The 18,920-nt window shown below is 49.1% G+C and overlaps 2 protein-coding genes across 3 annotated transcripts in view; both read left to right on the plus strand.

Moving 5' to 3' along the window:
• Nucleotides 1-9,193, plus strand: part of CD320 (CD320 molecule) — an 11,971-nt gene extending 2,778 nt beyond the window's left edge. Inside the window, exons 2-5 of one of the 2 annotated variants that reach the window (XM_083594925.1) lie at nucleotides 3,142-3,576; nucleotides 4,631-4,690; nucleotides 6,919-7,061; nucleotides 8,339-9,193. In XM_083594925.1, coding sequence (XP_083451051.1) covers nucleotides 3,142-3,576; nucleotides 4,631-4,690; nucleotides 6,919-7,043 — 620 coding nt within the window. In that variant the 3' untranslated portion in view covers nucleotides 7,044-7,061; nucleotides 8,339-9,193. The remainder of the gene's footprint in view (nucleotides 1-3,141; nucleotides 3,577-4,630; nucleotides 4,691-6,918; nucleotides 7,062-8,338) is intronic. The other variant, XM_083594926.1, reaches the window with a different exon arrangement.
• Nucleotides 9,194-13,152: 3,959 nt separating this feature from the next.
• On the plus strand, nucleotides 13,153-18,597 carry LOC310753372 (potassium voltage-gated channel subfamily V member 2-like). The gene is made up of 2 exons (XM_083594616.1): nucleotides 13,153-14,535; nucleotides 16,726-18,597. Exons 1-2 carry the CDS (start codon nucleotides 13,285-13,287, stop codon nucleotides 17,254-17,256), a joined length of 1,782 nt encoding a protein of 593 aa, XP_083450742.1. The 5' UTR covers nucleotides 13,153-13,284; the 3' UTR covers nucleotides 17,257-18,597.
• Nucleotides 18,598-18,920: the final 323 nt, after the last annotated feature.

Consider the following 18,920-nt stretch of genomic DNA (forward strand, 5'->3'; position numbering starts at 1 on the left):
GCATCCTTAAGCATTAACCATCAAGCTATAGAGGCAGTACCGTATTTTTCGCTCTATAAGACGCACCAGACCACAAGACGCACCTAGTTTTTGGAGGAGGAAAACAAGAAAAAAAATATTCTGAATCTCAGAAACCAGAACAGCAAGAGGGATTGCTGCGCAGTGAAAGCAGCGATCCCTCTTGCTGTTCTGGCTTCTGGGATAGCTGCGCAGCCTGCATTCACTCCATAAGACGCACACACATCTCCCCTTACTTTTTAGGAGGGAAAAAGTGAGTCTTATAGAGCAAAAAATACAGTAATTGGGCACATCCACATCGTACATTCCCCCCCTAAAAAAAAAAATTACCCTGGGAACTGTAGTTCACCTTTGTCGAGGTACTGGGAATTGTAGTTCACCTGTTTCGGAGGTACTATAGATCCTGGGAGTCTTTGGGTTGAAGCCGCGTGCTTCAAATGCTGCTTGAGGAAACTTGCAGCCAGTCTTTTGAATTTAATGAATGCAATTATCCCACATGGGAGAGGTCAAGGCCGAATAAACGATTCTTCTCCGTTCTTTGGCACAACTGATTAGGCTTAGCAAGAGTGACTTGGCTCAAGGTCACTCAGCAAGTTTCATGGCCAAGTGTTGATTTTTTTTAAAAAAAATGTATTTGTATTAAAGATTGTCTTGATTTACAAAGGTATGTGCAATGTCTCTCTCGTATTTTTTTTCCCACGTAACACATCTTTTTTTTTTACAAATCGGTTTCATTTGTTGAGACGTTAGGAGGAATAGGGGGAAAGAGGTGGAGGGGGGAGCCAAGTGTAGATTTGAACCCGGGTCTTCCGTCTCCTTAGGCTAGGTCCTATGTTACACCTGCTCAGAGCGGGTCCATTTTATCTGAAATTGTAATAATCGGAAGGGACCCCAAGGGTCATCCAGTCCAACCCCCTGCAATGCAAAAATCCATGTTAGCTATGTCTATCAGTGGGTCTACTCTGACTGGGAATTACGGGGTACAACCCACCTGACAACACCCATCCCGACCCTCGGTGTATTCATACATACATAAGGGTGGGTCACTGCTTGCTTTAGATCTCCTGACCCTTCCCAGTTCATTGGCATCATTTACTGATATTTCTTTTCCTGCCAAAAAAAATTACTTGGCACGTAAACCACAACCTTGCTATTTCTTCATTCCTGTGATATTTCAGAGCTTATTTTTATTACTGCGCAGCTAAAGCCCTCTATTCAAACCCAGTTCCAATAAAAATCCCACCTAGGGATACTGAATATATAACCTTTATTACGCTCAACCCAAAAACACACCGCTGCTCCTATTATGAACGAATGTGCAGCCAAAGTCCTGTTCCGATAAGAAAATTCCAACAAGGGGCGTTGGAAAAAATAATCCTAATTGTACCCAGAAAAAACCCACTGTGGTTGAAACTTTTGTCCAGTTCTAATAATGTGTGATATTTTTTCTTTGCCCATAAAAATAAGCTGTGATTAGGCAAAACGTGAACAGTTCTACGAGTTCCCTATATGTTAGCCAACTCTCTTTCATATTATTTCTGTGCATGGCTGATGATTCTATAGGCGATAACCACCAGGGAGTTTTGGCTGTTACTATTGTTTTTTTTCTTTCCCAAACTTCGAATAGGGCCTTTCTCACCAAATGATTAGTAAAGCCTCTATGTGCTTTTATTTTATCATGAACCAGGGCCTTTTCGGTGGTGGCTCCCCATTTGTGGAACGCTCTCCCCAGAGAGGCTTCCCTAGTGCCATCATTACATAACTTTAGGTTTTAAGCCAAAACATTTCTTTTTTGCCAGGCCTTTGGGTCTTAATTATCTGTCTCCTCAATTGGGTGAAATATTGCCATCCTTTACCCTTTAGCTTTTTCTTTATGTGGGTGTTTCCTCCACTTTTATGCCAGCTTCAAGGTACGTTCATTTATATGTCGTAAGTCGCCTCAAATTACCTTGGTGTTACCCATTTATTTATTCATTTAATTCACAAAAACTTTCACGCCACTTGATAGGGTTTTTTTAAAAGGACTGCAAAAAAGGTAAGATCGGGAAGGATTTTGTTGTTGTTGTTGTTTAGTCGTTTAGTCGTGTCCGCCTCTTCGTGACCCCCTGGACCAGAGCATGCCAGGCACTCCTGTCTTCCACTGCCTCCCGCAGTTTGGTCAGACTCACGCTCGTAGCTTCGAGAACACTGTCCCACCATCTCGTCCTCTGCCGTCCCCTTCTCCTTGTGCCCTCCATCTTTCCCAACATCAGGGTCTTTTCCAGGGAGTCTTCTCTTCTCATGAGGTGGCCAAAGTCTTGGAGCCTCAGCTTCAGGATCTGTCCTTCCAGTGACCACTCAGGGCTGATTTCCTTCAGAATGGATGTGTTTGATCTTCTTGCAGTCCATGGGACTCTCAAGAGTCTCCTCCAGCACCAGAATTCAAAAGCATCAATTCTTCGGCGATCAGCCTTCTTTATGGTCCAGCTCAGTCCAGTTATGGGAAGGATTTACAATATATTAAAACATAACAAGAAGTTTAAAAAGCTGAAGCAGATTGAAATGCACACCAGCTTTTCTAAGCGGCTGAACTAAACAAGGACGTTCTTAGCAGGCGCTGAGAAAAATACAGTGATCTCAAGCAGGATTTTGAGTGTTTGTAAATCCTGCCTAAAGGATGCGGGTGGCGCTGTGGGTTAAATCACAGAGCCTAGGACTTGCTGATCAGAAGGTCGGCGGTTCGAATCCCCGCGACAGGGTGAGCTCCTGTTGCTCGGTCCCTGCTCCTGCCAACCTAGCAGTTCCAAAGCACGTCAAAGTGCAAGTAGATAAATAGGTACCACTCCGGCGGGAAGGTAAACGGCGTTTCCGTGCTCTGCTCTGGTTCACCAGAAGCGGCTTAGTCATGCTGGCCACATGACCCGGAAGCTGTACGCCGGCTCCCTCGGCCAGTAAAGCGAGATGAGCGCCGCAACCCCAGAGTTGGTCACGACTGGACCTAATGGACCTTTACCTTTTTAAATCCTGCCTCTTTCATAGCTGAGCTGCTGGAGTTGCTCCGATGTTCTTGACCATCCTTTTGGGTCTCCCAAATGACTCTCTTGTGTGTTTGTTTGTTTGTGTGTCTCTCCCTTCACAATTCAGAACGTTTCCTTTGCACCCTCGAGAGTTTCCGGTGCGAGGACGGCGGGCAGGTTCCGCTGTGCCAGCGGTGCGACGAGAAGCGGGACTGCAGCGATGGCAGCGACGAGAGAGGCTGTCGAGCCGCCAACGTCTCGTGCGGACCCCGCGGGAGGCGATGCGGCAGCGACGGCCCTTGCCTGCCCTTGGAGAGGATCTGTGACGGCCACGGCGATTGCCCAGACAATTCCGACGAGTCCTTAGACGCCTGCGGGCATCGGGTAGACACGACTTCGCCAGCCTGTCCAAAGGACGAGTTTCAGTGCGAACCGGGGGCAGAGTGCTTCCCCCTGGCGTTTGTGTGCGACGGCCATTCTGATTGTCCAGACGAGAGGGATGAACGAGGCTGCCTTCTAGACTTCCCAACGGTTTCGGTAACGCCACCAGCCACTCAGACAGGTAAGGTGTTGCGTTCTGAGGCCAAAGGAAAGGACTGGACCCTGATTAAAATAAGACACGAGGCTTTGACCGACAAGGCTCTCGGAGGAAGTGCGTCCTCCCAGTGGCGTAGTGTGGGGGGTGCAGGGGGGCCCGGCCGCACCGGGCGCAACATCTGGGGGTTAGGGTTAGGGGGCGCAAATCCACGGTTAGGGGGCGCAAATCCACGAGTTAGGGGGCACAAATTACTTGCCTTGCCCTGGGTGCTGACAACCCACGCTATGCCACTGCGTCGCCCACACCCCACACCAGGCCATTTTATTAGCAAAAGAACCCTTTACACAGTGTTCGTAAGAACCAATCAGATTTCCTCTGAGCATTTAAACAAACCCCACTTGGGAGCAAAGTTAAACTACAATCACTAGTTAGGCATGCATATTTTTGGAGTAAATGAATGAAAACTACAAAGGAGCGCATTCAGCAACCCCGGAGGTCGTAAACAATCAGTACACATGATAAGAAGGATGGCCAGGAGGACAGCGATCATTATCAGCTTAATTTGAAACCTGTTTCCTGGCCCTAAGATTAACATCCTAAGATTAACATATCAGAAAAGCTACATGGATGAAACTGCCCACTGTATTTGAGGACCCAGAACGCCTGCCTGTCTAAGTGTGTACGTGACTTGCCAAGAAGGAGGAATGGAACAGGGATGCAGAGGTGTAGATTGATCAAGAATCATATCAAAATAGTTTAAACCCAGTCAATGCAATGCTTTCATTGCTGACACACATGGCTTACTCTATATTTGCTATAATTCCTCATAGCAATCCAACCTGATCACTACAGTAAGGTGTGCAGCAGTCTGCTTTAGGGGGCAAACGGGTATCCTGGCAACCATCTCTACCGTAACCCCCTCCTTTAGCTGACTTTGCTTCCTCCCCTTTGTCTCTGCTTGCTTCACGTTAAAAGGGTTTTTTTTTAATATAAACATCAGACTCAATCTTATTTTTTTAAAAAATTAACCTGCATCTGGTGTTTTTTCCCCCTTCCCCTTCTTGCCTGCCTTTCTAAGATGACGTGCCTGTCCCTGGAAATGCGATGCCTGTGGATTTGGTGGTTCTTTCCGTCGTCGGTGAGTCGTAACGGCAAAAGCATTCTTCCATCTGCCTGGTGTTTAATTGTGAGCCATTTCTTACTGAAACCTAAGCCGGCCAGATTTGGCCCATGTTAGGATTCCAAGGGGTTGCTCGAGAGTAAGCAGGCAAATGCCTCCCTGCTCGGCTGTGAAGACTTGCTTTTGATGCCAAAATAAACTTTATATGTCCAGAGTGCCACTCTCCCGTGGCCGACTGATTCACTGGCAGAATCCGTGAGTGGGCGGTCCTTAAACTTTCCCCAGCAAAGTAGTTTCTTGACGCCCAGTCTGCGCTTCCCCTCTCTGCGCGGAAGCCTACTGCGCAAGGAGGGTGTGGGCAATTGAGGACCTCTCTCCTCCCCACTTTGCCCAGGCAAGGTGTCTTGGCACCGCCTCACCTCCTCCGAGCCCTGCAGCCCCTCTCCACTGGAGGCAAGGTTACTCTCCTCCGCTGAGGAGGTGCTGCTTCCCACGATCTTTGTGGGGTTCTCTGTAATCCATCCGGCTTTTCCCCTCTCCCCCCTTAGCCGATGGCAGTTCCCTGACAGCCCACCAGGCCATTACCCCAAACCACGCCCGCCAGCCTCGCACCTGCAGGTTGCTGGCTGCAGCCGAAAACAGGATTGAATCCTGTAGCCTCGCCCTTCTTTCAACTTTCACCAATCCTGATCAATGTTTGGTCTGCAGAGCCAAACACCGTATTTTTCCGTGTATAAGACACCCCCATGTATAAGACTCCCTCCTATTTTGGGGGGACTCCAAATTGAGGAAACACCCCTCAGCGCTCCCCATGTATAAAACGAGCCCCAATTTCAAACCTAACTTTTTGGTTAAAAAAACCTAGTCCTATACACGGAAAAATATGGTAGGTTTCCCAGCCCTGCTGTGTGCCAAAGGTTGCTAACCGTTTTTGACTTGGCGGGGCGGGTGTCATCTCCATCATAATATTATTATTATTATTATTATTATTATTATTATTATTATTATTACTAATAATAATAATAATAATAATAATAATAATAATAATAATAATTTTAATTATAAATTTTATTAGTATTTTCCACACAACAACATGAAAAATATCAAAAAATAACAATACACAAAACACAAAAACCGACATTAAAAAAACAAAACAAATCCATATCTTACAACTTAATAATATAAACACTAAAAAGAAAAGCAAACATTGACTTCCACCAATCCCACAGCACCTCCTTTACCTCTCATTGTGTCTCCCTGTTTTCCTTATCATCTCTATCCTAGCATCTAGATATAAATCCCTCTTTCTTATCCTTTCCCTTCACAAGGTTATTCCAGCCAGATTTCTGTCCTCGAACCTTGGCTTTTAAGGTATTCATTTAGACACTCCCATTCCTTTTTCACTTCGCTTTTTGGTTTTTCTCTTACTAGATCTGTCAATTTGGCTAATTCTAAATATTCTGTCATCTCCATCATTGACTAATCCTCTTGGGGCCAAATCGCTGGCACTCTGACTCTGCAGACACTCATTTGCACATGTACCGGATGCACACCCACAGAGCGGAAACTGTGTGTCCTGTTTCAGGCAGGGAGAACAGCCATTTGAATATTTTATTCACAATGATTTTTCCTGCACAGGAAGCCATACCTTGGCCGTGGTGATGCAGCTGCCTTTCTGGGGGTGGGGGGAGCTGTTAAACGGAATGGGGTACACCTGGTTGCTTTGCCCCATCCTTACTGATCCTGTGCACATCCACACACCGAAAACTGGGGTGGGGGACAGTTGGTCCACCGGGGAAAGCTGTTGTTGGCCACTGCTGCAGTTGCACCTGGTGCTGAAGCTCCCAGTACGTTTCCGAGCACAATTCAAACTGTTGGTGCTGACCTTGAAAGCCCTAAATGGCCTCAGTCCAGTATACCTGAAGGAGCATCTCCACCCCCATCGTCCAGCCCGGACACTGAGGTCCAGTGCCAAGGGCCTTCTGGTGGTTCCCCCACTGTGAGAAGCCAAGTTACAGACAACCAGGCAGAGGGCCTTCTTGGTGGTGGCACCCGCCCTGTGGAACGCCCTCCCACCAGATATCAAGGAAATAAACAACTACCTGACTTTTAGAAGACATCTGAAAGCAGCCCTGTTTAGGGAAGCTTTTAATGCTTAATAGGTTATTGCGTTGGAAGCTGCAAAGATGGGTGGGGAATAAACAATATATTATTATTATTATCCCCCTGTCTCCTTCGTTCCGTAGCGTTCCTGGCTGTCGTGGTGGCTGCTGTTTTTGCCTCCGCCTGGAGCCGTGCGAAAGCGAGACATCTGGCAAGCTTCAAGTGGGATCACGGTTCAGAGCAGCTGATCGCAAAACAGCAGCCTTGAGAGACTCCTTCCTTCGAGGTACACCTGAGTTACGCATTTGACTCATTTCCCCCCCCTCTCTTCACCTGCAGGCCAGTGCCCTTATTAAACCTGCTTCTTCCTAGAACCCTCTTCCCAGCTCAGCCAGTAGAGCAGGAGACTCTTAATCCAGGGTTGTAGGTTTGAGCCCACATTGGGCAACAGATTTTTGCATTCCTTGTGGCGCCTTCCAACTCTTCCATCCCGCTGGCTGTCTTGGCTTCCTCTTTAGCCACACACAACCTCTCCAGCAGGGAGAAGCTGCGTGCGGCTTTGTTTTTAGCCTTGGGGCTGGGACCGGGGGAAGCCCCCAAAACAGGTCCAGGAGCGGCGGCGAGATTGCGCGCAACCTCGCCGCCGCTCCCGGGGCTTGCAGGGCTGGGGACTGGGGAAACCTGAGCTTGAGCTTCTCCGAGATCTGGTGTTTAATACTAAAGACTCTCAAAAAAACCGGCAGAGAGGAATTGAGAGAGAATTAAGAGCCTCGGACGTGAGGTCTCCAGGCTGATAGTAGATGACTGATGGACATCTGTTGGGGATCGAAACCGGGAAAGGGGGTGGTGGGGTTTGGGAATCCAAAGGGTGTACAATTATAATCTGTTTTTTTTTATTTTGTTTTGTTATTAGTATGAAAATTGGGGAATTCGTGGAAGGGAATTTGGGTCGACTTTAGAAAAAGGTTTTAAGAATGAGCACTGATGTACAAATATTGATGTTTATAAGTTAAAATTGGTTTTTTTTTTTTAAAATGAACTAAATATAAAAAGGTTAAAAATTGGGGATAAGAACTTGTTGAACTAACAATTTGAATTGGAATATAAGAAGGGGAGGTGTGGGGAAGTCAGGGAAATATGTTATTGAAAATATGGATTGTAAACTTTATGTGTTTTTTATTTTTTGGTTTTTTTTATTTTTTATTAAGATGGAAAATTTTAATAAATATTTATTTTTTTAAAAAAAATGCCTGAGCTTCCCCCGACCCCAGCCCCCAGAACAGGCTGCTATCCGCAAGCCTACAGAGCCCAGCCAGAACTCCTGCTCCGAAGGCTTGCGGATAGCTGCCTGAAGCCTGGAGAGCAAGAGGGGTCGGTGCACACCAGGCTTCAGCGAAAGCCTGCATTCGCTCCATAGGACGCACACACATTTCCCCTTCATTTTTGGAGGGGAAAAAGTGCGTCCTATAGAGCGAGAAATATGGTAGATTTTCCCTCAATTAAGAAATGATTGGTGTTTCATGGATTCCGACTCTTACCAATAATTTCGTTTATGATCTCCAGAGCTGGCCTGCCTTCAAAAGCGTGGCGTCTGATTCAACACATCCTCTGAGAAGAACGACCAACCTTTTAGTTGCTGCTCTTGCTGCTCCCGCCACCTTTCAACAGGTGCCTTCAGTCGAGAACTTCAGGCGCACATCCGAGTTAGAAGGTCAATCGCTTTCTCAAGGGAGACCTCCCTGTCGCTGGTCCTTGTCATCTCAAAACGTATTTATTTCTGCCCTCTGGCTCCTTGATCTTCCATGGCGAAGAGCTGCTGAGTTTAGCCACTGCAGCTATGAACAGAGGCTCAAAAGGGTACTGGAAAATGTGGGGCGCACATTAATAAAAACAGCATTATTATCCAGTAGGCTTTGGTGGAAACTGCATCAAATGCATATTTGAATTGCCGTTTTAGGTTGTTTTTCCTCTATACTGGGCAATTTGCCGTTTGGCTAAAACCTTTCCCTACATTTTCCCCAGTACACTCGGCTTCTCTTTTCCCACCAATTGTGGTGAAAAGCAACAGAAGAAAATCGCCATGGCACATTCCTTTGCCACGCTAGTTTTGCCCGCAGCAAGCATCCTTGTGTGGCAAAAACGGTTTTTTAAATCATCCCGGTCACCTTGCCTCGTGCAAGCACAGTGTTTTCCCTTGCACAAATCTCCATGGCTGCATCCGTCTCTTGTGAGATCAGGCCAAAGAGGGGGGAGCCCAGTTTGCTGTTGGGGATAAAACCCCATAGGTTGTCCTAAAATGTCCCAAAAGGATCTTCTAAAATGTCCAGCTGGAACAACTCCGTTGCTTAAGCGTTTGACACAGAATCAACTCTGGAAACTTGTAAATGATTAAAAAAAAACTTTTTGGAGAAAAAATAACTTGGGAGTTTTGGCTTTTATTCTCTTATTTCTCTCTCCCCGTCCTGCCAATACATTTTTTGTTGTTTTTCACTTGAATACAAGAGCTAAACTACATATAACTGCAGTAACCTGCCCAGGGATACATTATTATTATTACGTTTCATATGTAGGTACATAGTACGGTGGTACCTCGGGTTACAGACGCTTCAGGTTACAGACTCCACTAACCCAGAAATAGTACCTCGGGTTAAGAACTTTGCTTCAGGATGAGAACAGCAATCGTGCTCTGGCGGCGCGACGGCAGCAGGAGGCCCCATTAGCTAAAGTGGGGCTTCAGGTTAAGAACAGTTTCAGGTTAAGAACAGACCTCCGGAACGAATTAAGTACTTAACCCGAGGTACCACTGCACACAAGAAATACATTTACTTTTTTCAGGTAGTCTCTCCACAGAGATTCTTTCCCCCCCCCATTCATTCAGTTTAATTGTATTCTGCTTTCTCACAAATCATGCCCAAAATGGCTTAGAACAAAGAAACGACAATATTATTATTTTTTGCGTAAAACAGAGCAAAACATTAACAATTTCATAACAACTTAGCAAAACAAAGATATAATGCCATGTTGTTCAGCGTTTCCAATTCTACAATATCCATTTTGTGGATATTTTGAGGATGGTCGTAGCTCTAGCCAGGCTACGTGCTGGCACTGTCAGGGTAACTGGGTGTGAGGTGACAGGAAAACAGAGTTTTTAGCAGGGTGTTCTGGGAAGAAGAAGGAAGAAGAGAGACTGGGATCTATCCACAGAGATTCTTGTGTTGTGAAGGTGGAATCCATCTCATCTTCCATCTCATTTATAAAGGAAATGAAAGGAAACCAAGTCTCAAAATAGTGTCCCTCCCTGATGTTCCTTTAATCACCCTTCTGTGGCAAGTAAGGCATTCTGAGAGAGTGCCACAGTCCAAATATTATTTAATCAGATTTCAGTGAGGATTTCCAGTATCAGGCTATCGCTAATTGGGCTGACGGTTACAAAAACTAAACTAAATCTCTGCAATTTAAAGTTGTTGTTTAAATATGGGTCTGATGATAATAAGGCGAGGACCGAATAGCGTGGGGGGGAGGGATTGGTGCGTAATTTTGGAAATAATGCGAAACACCTTTCCCCTCAGCGTGCAGTTCTTCTCTTATTTCTACGATGAGGGGAGGAGTTTTGCTTGAAAAGAGGGAGCAGACTAAGACAGATAAGGGATGGGTTGCTGCTGCAGTGCGACAGGAACCCCTTGACCAGCCTCTAAGCTTCGCCACATATATGATGATATAATTTACATATCAAAATATTCATTTAGACATTAATCAATGACTTCCCTGTGAGTGCCTGGGGCAGTTGGAGGATGGATGGCGGCTAACAGATTGAGGTTAAATCCTGACAAGACAGAACTACTGTTTTGGGGGGACAGGGGGCAGACGGGTGTGGGGGACTCCCTGGTCCTGAATGGGGCAACTGTGCCCCTGAAGGACCAGGTGCGCAGCCTGGGGGTCATTTTGGACTCACAGCTGTCCATGGAGGCGCAGGTTAATTCTGTGTCCAGGCTGTCTACCAGCTCCATCTGGTACGCAGGATGAGACCCTCCCTGCCCGCGGACTGTCTGGCCAGAGTGGTGCATGCTCTGGTTATCTCCCGCTTGGACTACTGCAATGCGCTCTACATGGGGCTACCTTTGAAGGTGACCCGGAAACAGCAATTAATCCAGAATGTGGCAGCTAGACTGGTGACTGGGAGTGGCCGCCAGGACCACATAACACCGGTCCTGAGAGATCTGCATTGGCTCCCAGTACGTTTCCGAGCACAATTCAAAGTGTTGGTGCTGACCTTTAAAGCCCTAAACGGCCTCGGTCCAGTATCCCTGAAGGAGCGTCTCCACCCCCATCATTCAGCCCGGACACTGAGATCCAGCACCGAGGGCCTTCTGGCAGTTCCCTCATGGTGAGAAGTGAGATTACAAACCAGGCAGAGGGCCTTCTCGGTGGTGGCGCCCGCCCTGTGGAACGCCCTCCCTTCAGATGTGAAGGAAATAAGCAGCTATCTTATCTTTAAAAGACATCTGAAGGCAGCCCAGTTTAGGGAAGTTTTTAATATTTAATGCTGTATTGTTTTTAACACTTGATTGGGAGCCGCCCAGAGTGGCTGGGGAAACTCAGCCAGATGGGCGGGGTATAAATAATAAATTATTATTCCCTTCTTCTCTTTCCGTGGTTTATTTTGCATACCACAAATCCCTGCATATTTTACATCGGGGTCTGCAAAGTTTTTGTGGCCTGGGCCCGTTCACGGTCCCGCAGACGCTGCGGTCGGCCAGAGCGCACAGGCACACATGCGCAAACGCTATTTCCGGTGCTGCTCCTGTCACGGAGGAGGCGCACACAGCTTCCCATTGGCTGCAGGAGCTTCTTGCATTACAGGGGGTTGGACTGGATGACCCTTGGGTTCCCTTCCAACTCTATGGTACTGGAAGTCGCACATAACTATACGCAGTGCTGTACCAGCTGCACTGGCTCCAGGTGGAGTACAGGATCAGGTTTAAGGTGTTGGTTTTAACCTTTAAAGCCCTATACGGCCGAGGACCCTCGTACCTACGGGACCGCCTCTCCTAGTATGTACCACAGAGGAACTTACGGTCTTCAAACAAAAACATCTTGGAGATCCCGGGCCACAGAGAGGTTAGGCTGGCCTCAACTAGAGCCAGGGCTTTATCAGCTGTGGCTCCGATGTGGTGGAACGCTCTGTCACAAGAGACTAGGGCCCTGCAGGACTTGACATCTTTCCGCAGGGCCTGCAAGACAGAGCTGTTCCGCCAGGCCTTTGGCCAGGTCACAGTCTGACCCCCTCCTTTGTTAATCATCACAGAACTCTAGCCCAATGGTTGCCATTAATTTGATTTGAATTAATTTTAGAAAGAAATGAATTTAGAATGTTGTATTATTTTATTGCTGTTAGCCGCCCTGAGCCCGGCTTTGGCTGGGGAGGGCGGGATAGAAATAAAATTTATTATTATTATTATTATTATTATTATTATTATTATTATTATTATTAACTATCGTGACTGGTTGTGCAGAACCCTGAAACCTGACAGCTGTCATACTGCTCCCCCTTCCTGGATTGATTGATTGATTGATTGATTGATTGATTGATGAAAGGCAGGCAGGCAGCAGAAGCCTCTGTGCTGTTGAAATACAACTCCCATGAGCTCCAGCTAGCATGGCGAATGGCCAGGGATAAGTTGCATCTAGAGCAGCGGTTCTCAACCTGTGGGTCCCCAGATGTTGTTGGACTACAACTCCCATCATCCCTTGAGCTCCAGCCTTGCTAGCTAGGGGTGATGGGAGTCGTAGTTCAACAACATCTGGGGACCCACAGGTTGAGAAAGGCTGATCTAGAGCACGGGTAGGCAAACCAAGGCCTGGGGGCCGGATCCAGCCCAATCGCCTTCTAAATCCGGCCTGCGGACAGTCCGGGAATCAGCGTGTTTTTACATGAGCAGAATGTGTGCTTTTATTCAAAATGCATCTCTGGGTTCTTTGTGGGGCATAGGAATCCGTTCTTTTTTTTTCTTTCAAAATATAGTCCGGCCCTGCACAAGGTCTGAAGGACAGTGGACCAGCCCCCTGCTGAAAAAGTTTGCAGAGAGTAAGAGGCTCTCCACACCTGGCTTTAAAGTCCAACAGGTTGGGGAGCAGGTTTTATGTCCTGGAAGTTTTCAAGGATCAAAAGCACTTAAGAGATAGAGTGCCCATCGTGGGAGATGGGAGCGTCCGATAAATGAAAGGAAGACCCGGCTTCCAAAAATAGCCTCTTAACTTGAAAGGTTAACCCCATAAGCTTATTAACGTTTTAAGAAGCTTGGGCAGATATGCCCAGTGTCTCCCTCGCAGAAGCAGCCGGGGCGGGGGGGAGAAGGCTCAGGGGGTTAAGCCAGACTGTGCACACACAGTAGCTGATAGGAGGCGTTTGACCCAAGCGCTCGTTGAATGGGAGCAGGACCAGGGAGCCCCAGAACTGGGCTTCTCCTAGCAGCCAGGGGACCGCAGTCTGTAAGCACCACTCAGCAGCGATGAGGAAGCCCATAAACAGGCGGTCCAGCCTTTCGGCCAACTTGAAAATCGGCGACTACAAGAAATGCTGCCTGACTCCCGAGGAGGAGGAAGTCTACATCCCCTTCGCTCAGGAGAGGTTGGTCAAGCAATGGGGGTCGATGCACAACGTAGCAGACAGGGCCCAGGAACGCCAGAGCATGCCTCCCCGGAGGAACCGCTACTTCCTGAACCTCAACGTCGGCGGGAAGTGCTTCCAGATCGCGTGCAAAGTGGCCGCCAGGTACCCCGTCACCAGGATCGGCCAGCTGGCCGTCGCCACCGACCCCATGAAGAAGCTGCAGCTCTGTGACGACTACTCGGTCCCGAGGAACGAATACTTCTTCGACCGGGACCCCCTCATCTTCCACTACGTCTTCCACTTCTACCGCAGTGGCGTCATGTGGATCATGCAGGAACTCTGCCCGGCCAACTTTGTGGAGGAAATCGAGTATTGGGGCGTCCACATGAAGTACGCCCAAAGGTGCTGCCGTATCCTCTTTGAGGAGAAGCAGGATGAGATGGCCGAGTACCTGAAGGTCCAACGGGAGCTGGAAGCAGAGCTGGAGCCGCTGGAGAGTGAGGTGAACTTTGAGGGCATGTTCCTGGGCACGTTCCGGAAGGCCATCTGGAACCTGGTAGAGAACCCGTTCTCCTCCATCCCTGCCAAGATCATCGCCATCATGTCCAGCGTCTGCGTGCTGGTCTCCATTGTGGGCATGACGCTGAGCACGGTGGAGGAGATGCAACACAAGACCAGCAAGAAGTGCATGGAGCGCGTGGAGACTGTCTGCGCCATCTTCTTCACCCTCGAGTACCTGATGAGACTCATCTCCGCCTCCTCTTGCCAGCAGTTCCTGCGGGCGGCCTTCAGCGCCATCGACCTGGTCTCCATCCTCCCTTTCTACATCCAGCTCCTCTTTGAGAACATGGGCGAGGGAGACACGGAGTACCACGAGGAGCTCCACAAGATGCGCAGCGTCGGGAAGCTGGGGAAGGTCCTCAAGCTCATCAAGCTCATGCGCATCTTCCGCATCCTCAAGCTGGCCCGCCACTCCACGGGCCTGCGGGCTTTCGGCTTCACCATCCGCCAGTGCTACCAGCAGGTCTGCTGCCTCCTCCTCTTCATAGCCATGGGGGTCTTCACCTTCTCGGCGCTGATGCACTCCGTGGAGCACGACGTCCCCGGCACCAACTTCACCAGCATCCCCAGCGCCTGGTGGTGGGCAGCGGTGAGTAGAGTGCCTCTGGTTACCCGCTCCACGGGTGGGGGAACCTCCATTCTTGCAGGGGGTTCCGGTTTGGCCGTTTTCCCCAAACTAATCCCCGCTGCCAATCACTGGGTGGCGTCAGCCGATGGTCACAGGGTCTAAGCCTGCTGGGTGCTGCTTCAAAGGTAGCCCCACGTAGAGCGCATTGCAGTAGTCCAAGCGGGAGATAACTAGAGCATGCACCACTCTGGCGAGACAGTCCGCAGGCAGGTAGGGTCTTAGCCTGTGTACCAGATGGAGCTGGTAGACAGCCGCCCTGGACACAGAATTAACCTGCGCCTCCATGGACAGCAGTGAGTCCAAAATGATTCCCAGGCTGCGCACCTGGTCCTTCAGGGGCACAGTTACCCCATTCAGGACCAGGGAATCCCCCACACCTGCCCGCCCCCTGTCCCCCCAAAATAGTACTTCTGTCTTGTCAGGATTCAACCTCAATCTATTAGCCGCCATCCATCCTCCAACTGCCTCCAGGCACTCACACAGGACCTTCACTGCTTCTGATTTAAAGGAGAGGCTAAAGGTCCCCGCCTCCCCCCCCCCAGCCACCAGTCTCCTCCTCTCCAGGGTTTCCGCCCCCCAAGCAATCAGAGACTGTGCCTGCGTACCTGTCTTTGCTCCTCTCACTTCATGCCTCTGCTGGTTCTGGGACACAAAGGAGGAGGGAGAGAGACCTGTGTCTTTTCACCAGGTTGACTCATCTCTGCTTCTTGGCCTCCCTCCTCCCCTGCTTCAGCTTCTGCCTCTGATTTTGGACTTATCTCTGTCACAGACTCTTCCAGCTCACTAAGCCCTGTTGCTCCTTCAGCTTCCAAACCTCCTCACAGTCTTCTCCGACCACTCATTGCTGTCCCACCCCCACTCCCCGGGCTCTGAAACTTCTTCCCTTGCTGGGTCCCAGCTAGTTCCTCCCAGCATTCCTCTGCATCCTACCAGTCCCTGACACCCTAAGCCTGTGGGTCACCTTTGACATGGGTCAGTCAGGTGATGGATAAGTAGCCCTTGCCCACCCATCTCAGCTCCCCCTTCTCCTGATTTAATCGTGTGGAATCAGACCATTAACCCACCCAGCCTTGCCCCGGGCACGAGCAACACACGCTATGCCCCTGCTTCCTGCAGACCACTGCTTGGTGCTTAAGGGATGCTGAGCAAAATGGGTCTAGGGACGCAGGTGGCGCAATGATCTAAACCACTGAGCCTGTTGGGCTTGCCAATCAGAAGATCAGCAGTTCGAGTCCACAAACAGGGTGAGCTCCCATTGCTCAGTCCTAGCTCCTGCCAACCTAGCAGTTCGAAAGCACACCAGGGCAAGTAGATAAATAGGTACCACTGCGACGGGAAAATAAATGGTGTTTCCATGCACTCTGGTTTCTGTCACGGTGTCCCATTGTACCAGAAGCGGTTTAGTCCTGCTGGCCACATGACCCAGGAAGCTGTCTGCGGACAAACGCCGGCTCCCTCGGCCTGAAAGCGAGATGAGCACCACAACCCCAGGGCTCCTTTACCTTTACGTAGTGGTCTGGCTCTGGTCTGTGTGGGCAGAAAAAGGCTTAGCTCACTGGGTACGTAGGGCACGAGATGGCAGGGAACAAGCCAAGCTGATTTGGGTGCATTGTCTCATAGAATTGCAGGCTTGGAACGGATCCCCAAGGGTAAAGGTAAAGGTAAAGGGACCCCTGACCATTAGGTCCAGTCGCGAACGACTCTGGGGTTGCGGCGCTCATCTCGCTTTACTGGCCGAGGGAGCCGGCGTACAGTTCCAGGTCATGTGGCCAGCAGGACTAAGCCGCTTCTGGTTAACCAGAGCAGTGCACGGAAACGCCGCTTACCTTCCCGCCGGAGTGGTACCTATTTATCTACTTGCACTTTGCTGTGCTTTTGAACTGCTAGGTTGGCAGGAGCAGGGACCGAGCAACGGGAGCTCACCCCGTTGCGGGGATTCGAACCACCGACCTTCTGATTGGCAAGTCCTAGGCTCTGTGGTTTAACCCACAGCGCCACCCGCGTCCCCAAGGGTACCATCTCGCAATGCAGGAATCTGGGGACTTTTCTGGCATGCTCTCGATGAGCCAGAAGGCAGGCGTGCATCTTCACTGCTTGCAAATGAGGCCCAATCCTGTTTTGGTTCTGTGTCGTTCTTTTCCTCCTCTCTAGGTCAGCCTCTCTACGGTGGGCTACGGGGACACCGTTCCGGACACATTTCTGGGGCGCATGGTGGCCTTTGGCTGCATCTCCTTTGGCATCATCTTGAACGGGATGCCCATCTCCATCCTCTACAACAAGTTCTCCGACTACTACGCCAAGCTGAAGTCCCACGAGAACGAGACCACCCTGTCGCTCAAGCTCTCGCGGAAACTCAACCTCAAGGCCAGAGCCTGGAGGAAGTTCAACGAGTGCTGCTGCGCTGAGTACATCATCCCCGGCCAGCAAGCTTCGCATCACGCCCATGCCCGCCACGGGTACCATCCCGTCCATCAGGGGCACCCCGTCACCCGCCCGCCGGGGCACCCTCACCCCCAAATGCCCCATTCTCCCGTCCACTGCTCAGACCACCTCGCTCCCCAACCGCACCCTCACCATGCGCACCCAGAGGCTCTCAACACCCACCTTGCACCGCCGTCAGGGCGGCCCACCCCTCAGCCGTCGCCGCGGCCGCCCTCCAACGCCAGGCGAGGGAGCCAGTAGAAGAAGCAGGTGGAGAGAGGGTTTTGTGGTCTTTTTTAGGAGGTTCTGCTTCGTTTGCAAATGGCCACATTTATTATTATTAGAGCCAGTGTGGTGTAGTGGTTAAGAGCGGTGGACTCGTAATCTGGTGAACCGGGTTCGCTTCCCCGCTCCTCCACATGCAGCTGCTGGGTGACCCTGGGCAAGTCACACTTCTTTGAAGTCTCTCAGCCCCACTTACCTCACAGAGTGTTTGTTGTGGGGGAGGAAGGGAAAGGAGAATGTGAGCCGCTTTGAGACTCCTTCGGGTAGTGATAAAGCGGGATATCAAATCCAAACTCTTCTTCTTCTTCTTACATATTGAGTTTATATACTGCCCTATACCCAGAGGTCTCAGAAGGGTTCACAGAATAGATCACAACATATGCCATCAGAATAAAAACAACAACCCAATAACACAAATAATTCAAAATTATTGGGAAACGATTTATACTGAACTTTTAAAGGTAAAGGGACCCCTGACCATTAGGTCCAATCGTGGAGGACTCTGGGGTTGTGGCGCTCATCTCGCTTTATTGGCCGAGGGAGCCGGCGTACAGCTTCTGGGTCATGTGGCCAGCAGGACTAAGCCACTTCTGGCAAACCAGAGCAGCGCACGCAAACGCCGTTTACCTTCCCGCCAGAGTGGTACCTATTTACCTACTTGCACTTTGACGTGCTTTCGAACTGCTAGGTTGGCAGGAGCAGGGACCGAGCAACGGGAGCTCACCCCGTCGCAGGGGTTCGAACCGCCGACCTTCTGATCGGCAAGTCCTAGGCTCTGTGGTTTAACCCACAGTGCCACTCGTGTCGCCACCGAACTTTTTAAAAACATTAAAAAAAAATTTGCTAAAAACCCAGAAGCATTATTGCTGGGGTTATTAATAACATAAGTTTCCAATAGAGAAATTTGTTTCTGTATGCTACAGCGGCCGGCCGCATATTATTAGTGCAAAAATGGAAAACAGATAAAGTGCCAGCGGAGGAAGACTGGCATATTAAACAGTTAGAATATGTAGAGTTGGCAGGGATGCCCTCTAGAATAAGAAAATGATGAAAGATATAAAGAGGACTGGATGCTATTTATAGAATATATGGGAAAGTATTATAAGGAAACAATTTACCTAGCAGGATGGTAAAAATTTTCAGCAGAGTAAGAAATAAATAAAGTATATAAAAGCGGTTGCGATAGACGGGGTGAACTAAGAAAACACGAGGAAAAATGGGGTTCAAAAGAACCATGGAAAGAGAGGACAGGAAGTCAAGGAATGTTTTCTGATTTTTTGTTTGTTAAATCTTTGAAAGGTTTTTCTTGATTGCATCATTTTTTGTTTATGCTTTGTTGATGTGGAAGGTTATCAGAAAAGCAAATAAATAAGAAATTTAAAAATAAAAATGTGCAGTGCAGATAGGGGCTTGCTTGCCTATGGCCCTGGCTTTGCCTCTGCAATGGAATACACTCACAGAACCCGAAAATAATTCCTCCAGACTCATAAACAGGCACCCATATGTCACGCATGATTCCATCACAAACAGTGAGGGAGCAGGTACTAATTTTGCATGTTATGTTGCCTGAGCCACTCTCACTTTTTTAGGTCCTTGGGGACTAGAAGCTTAGATATAAAGCTGAGAGAGAGTATCGCAAC

This window comes from Podarcis filfolensis (genome assembly GCF_964270895.1).
Source record: "Podarcis filfolensis genome assembly, chromosome: 18".
NCBI lineage: Eukaryota > Metazoa > Chordata > Lepidosauria > Squamata > Lacertidae > Podarcis > Podarcis filfolensis.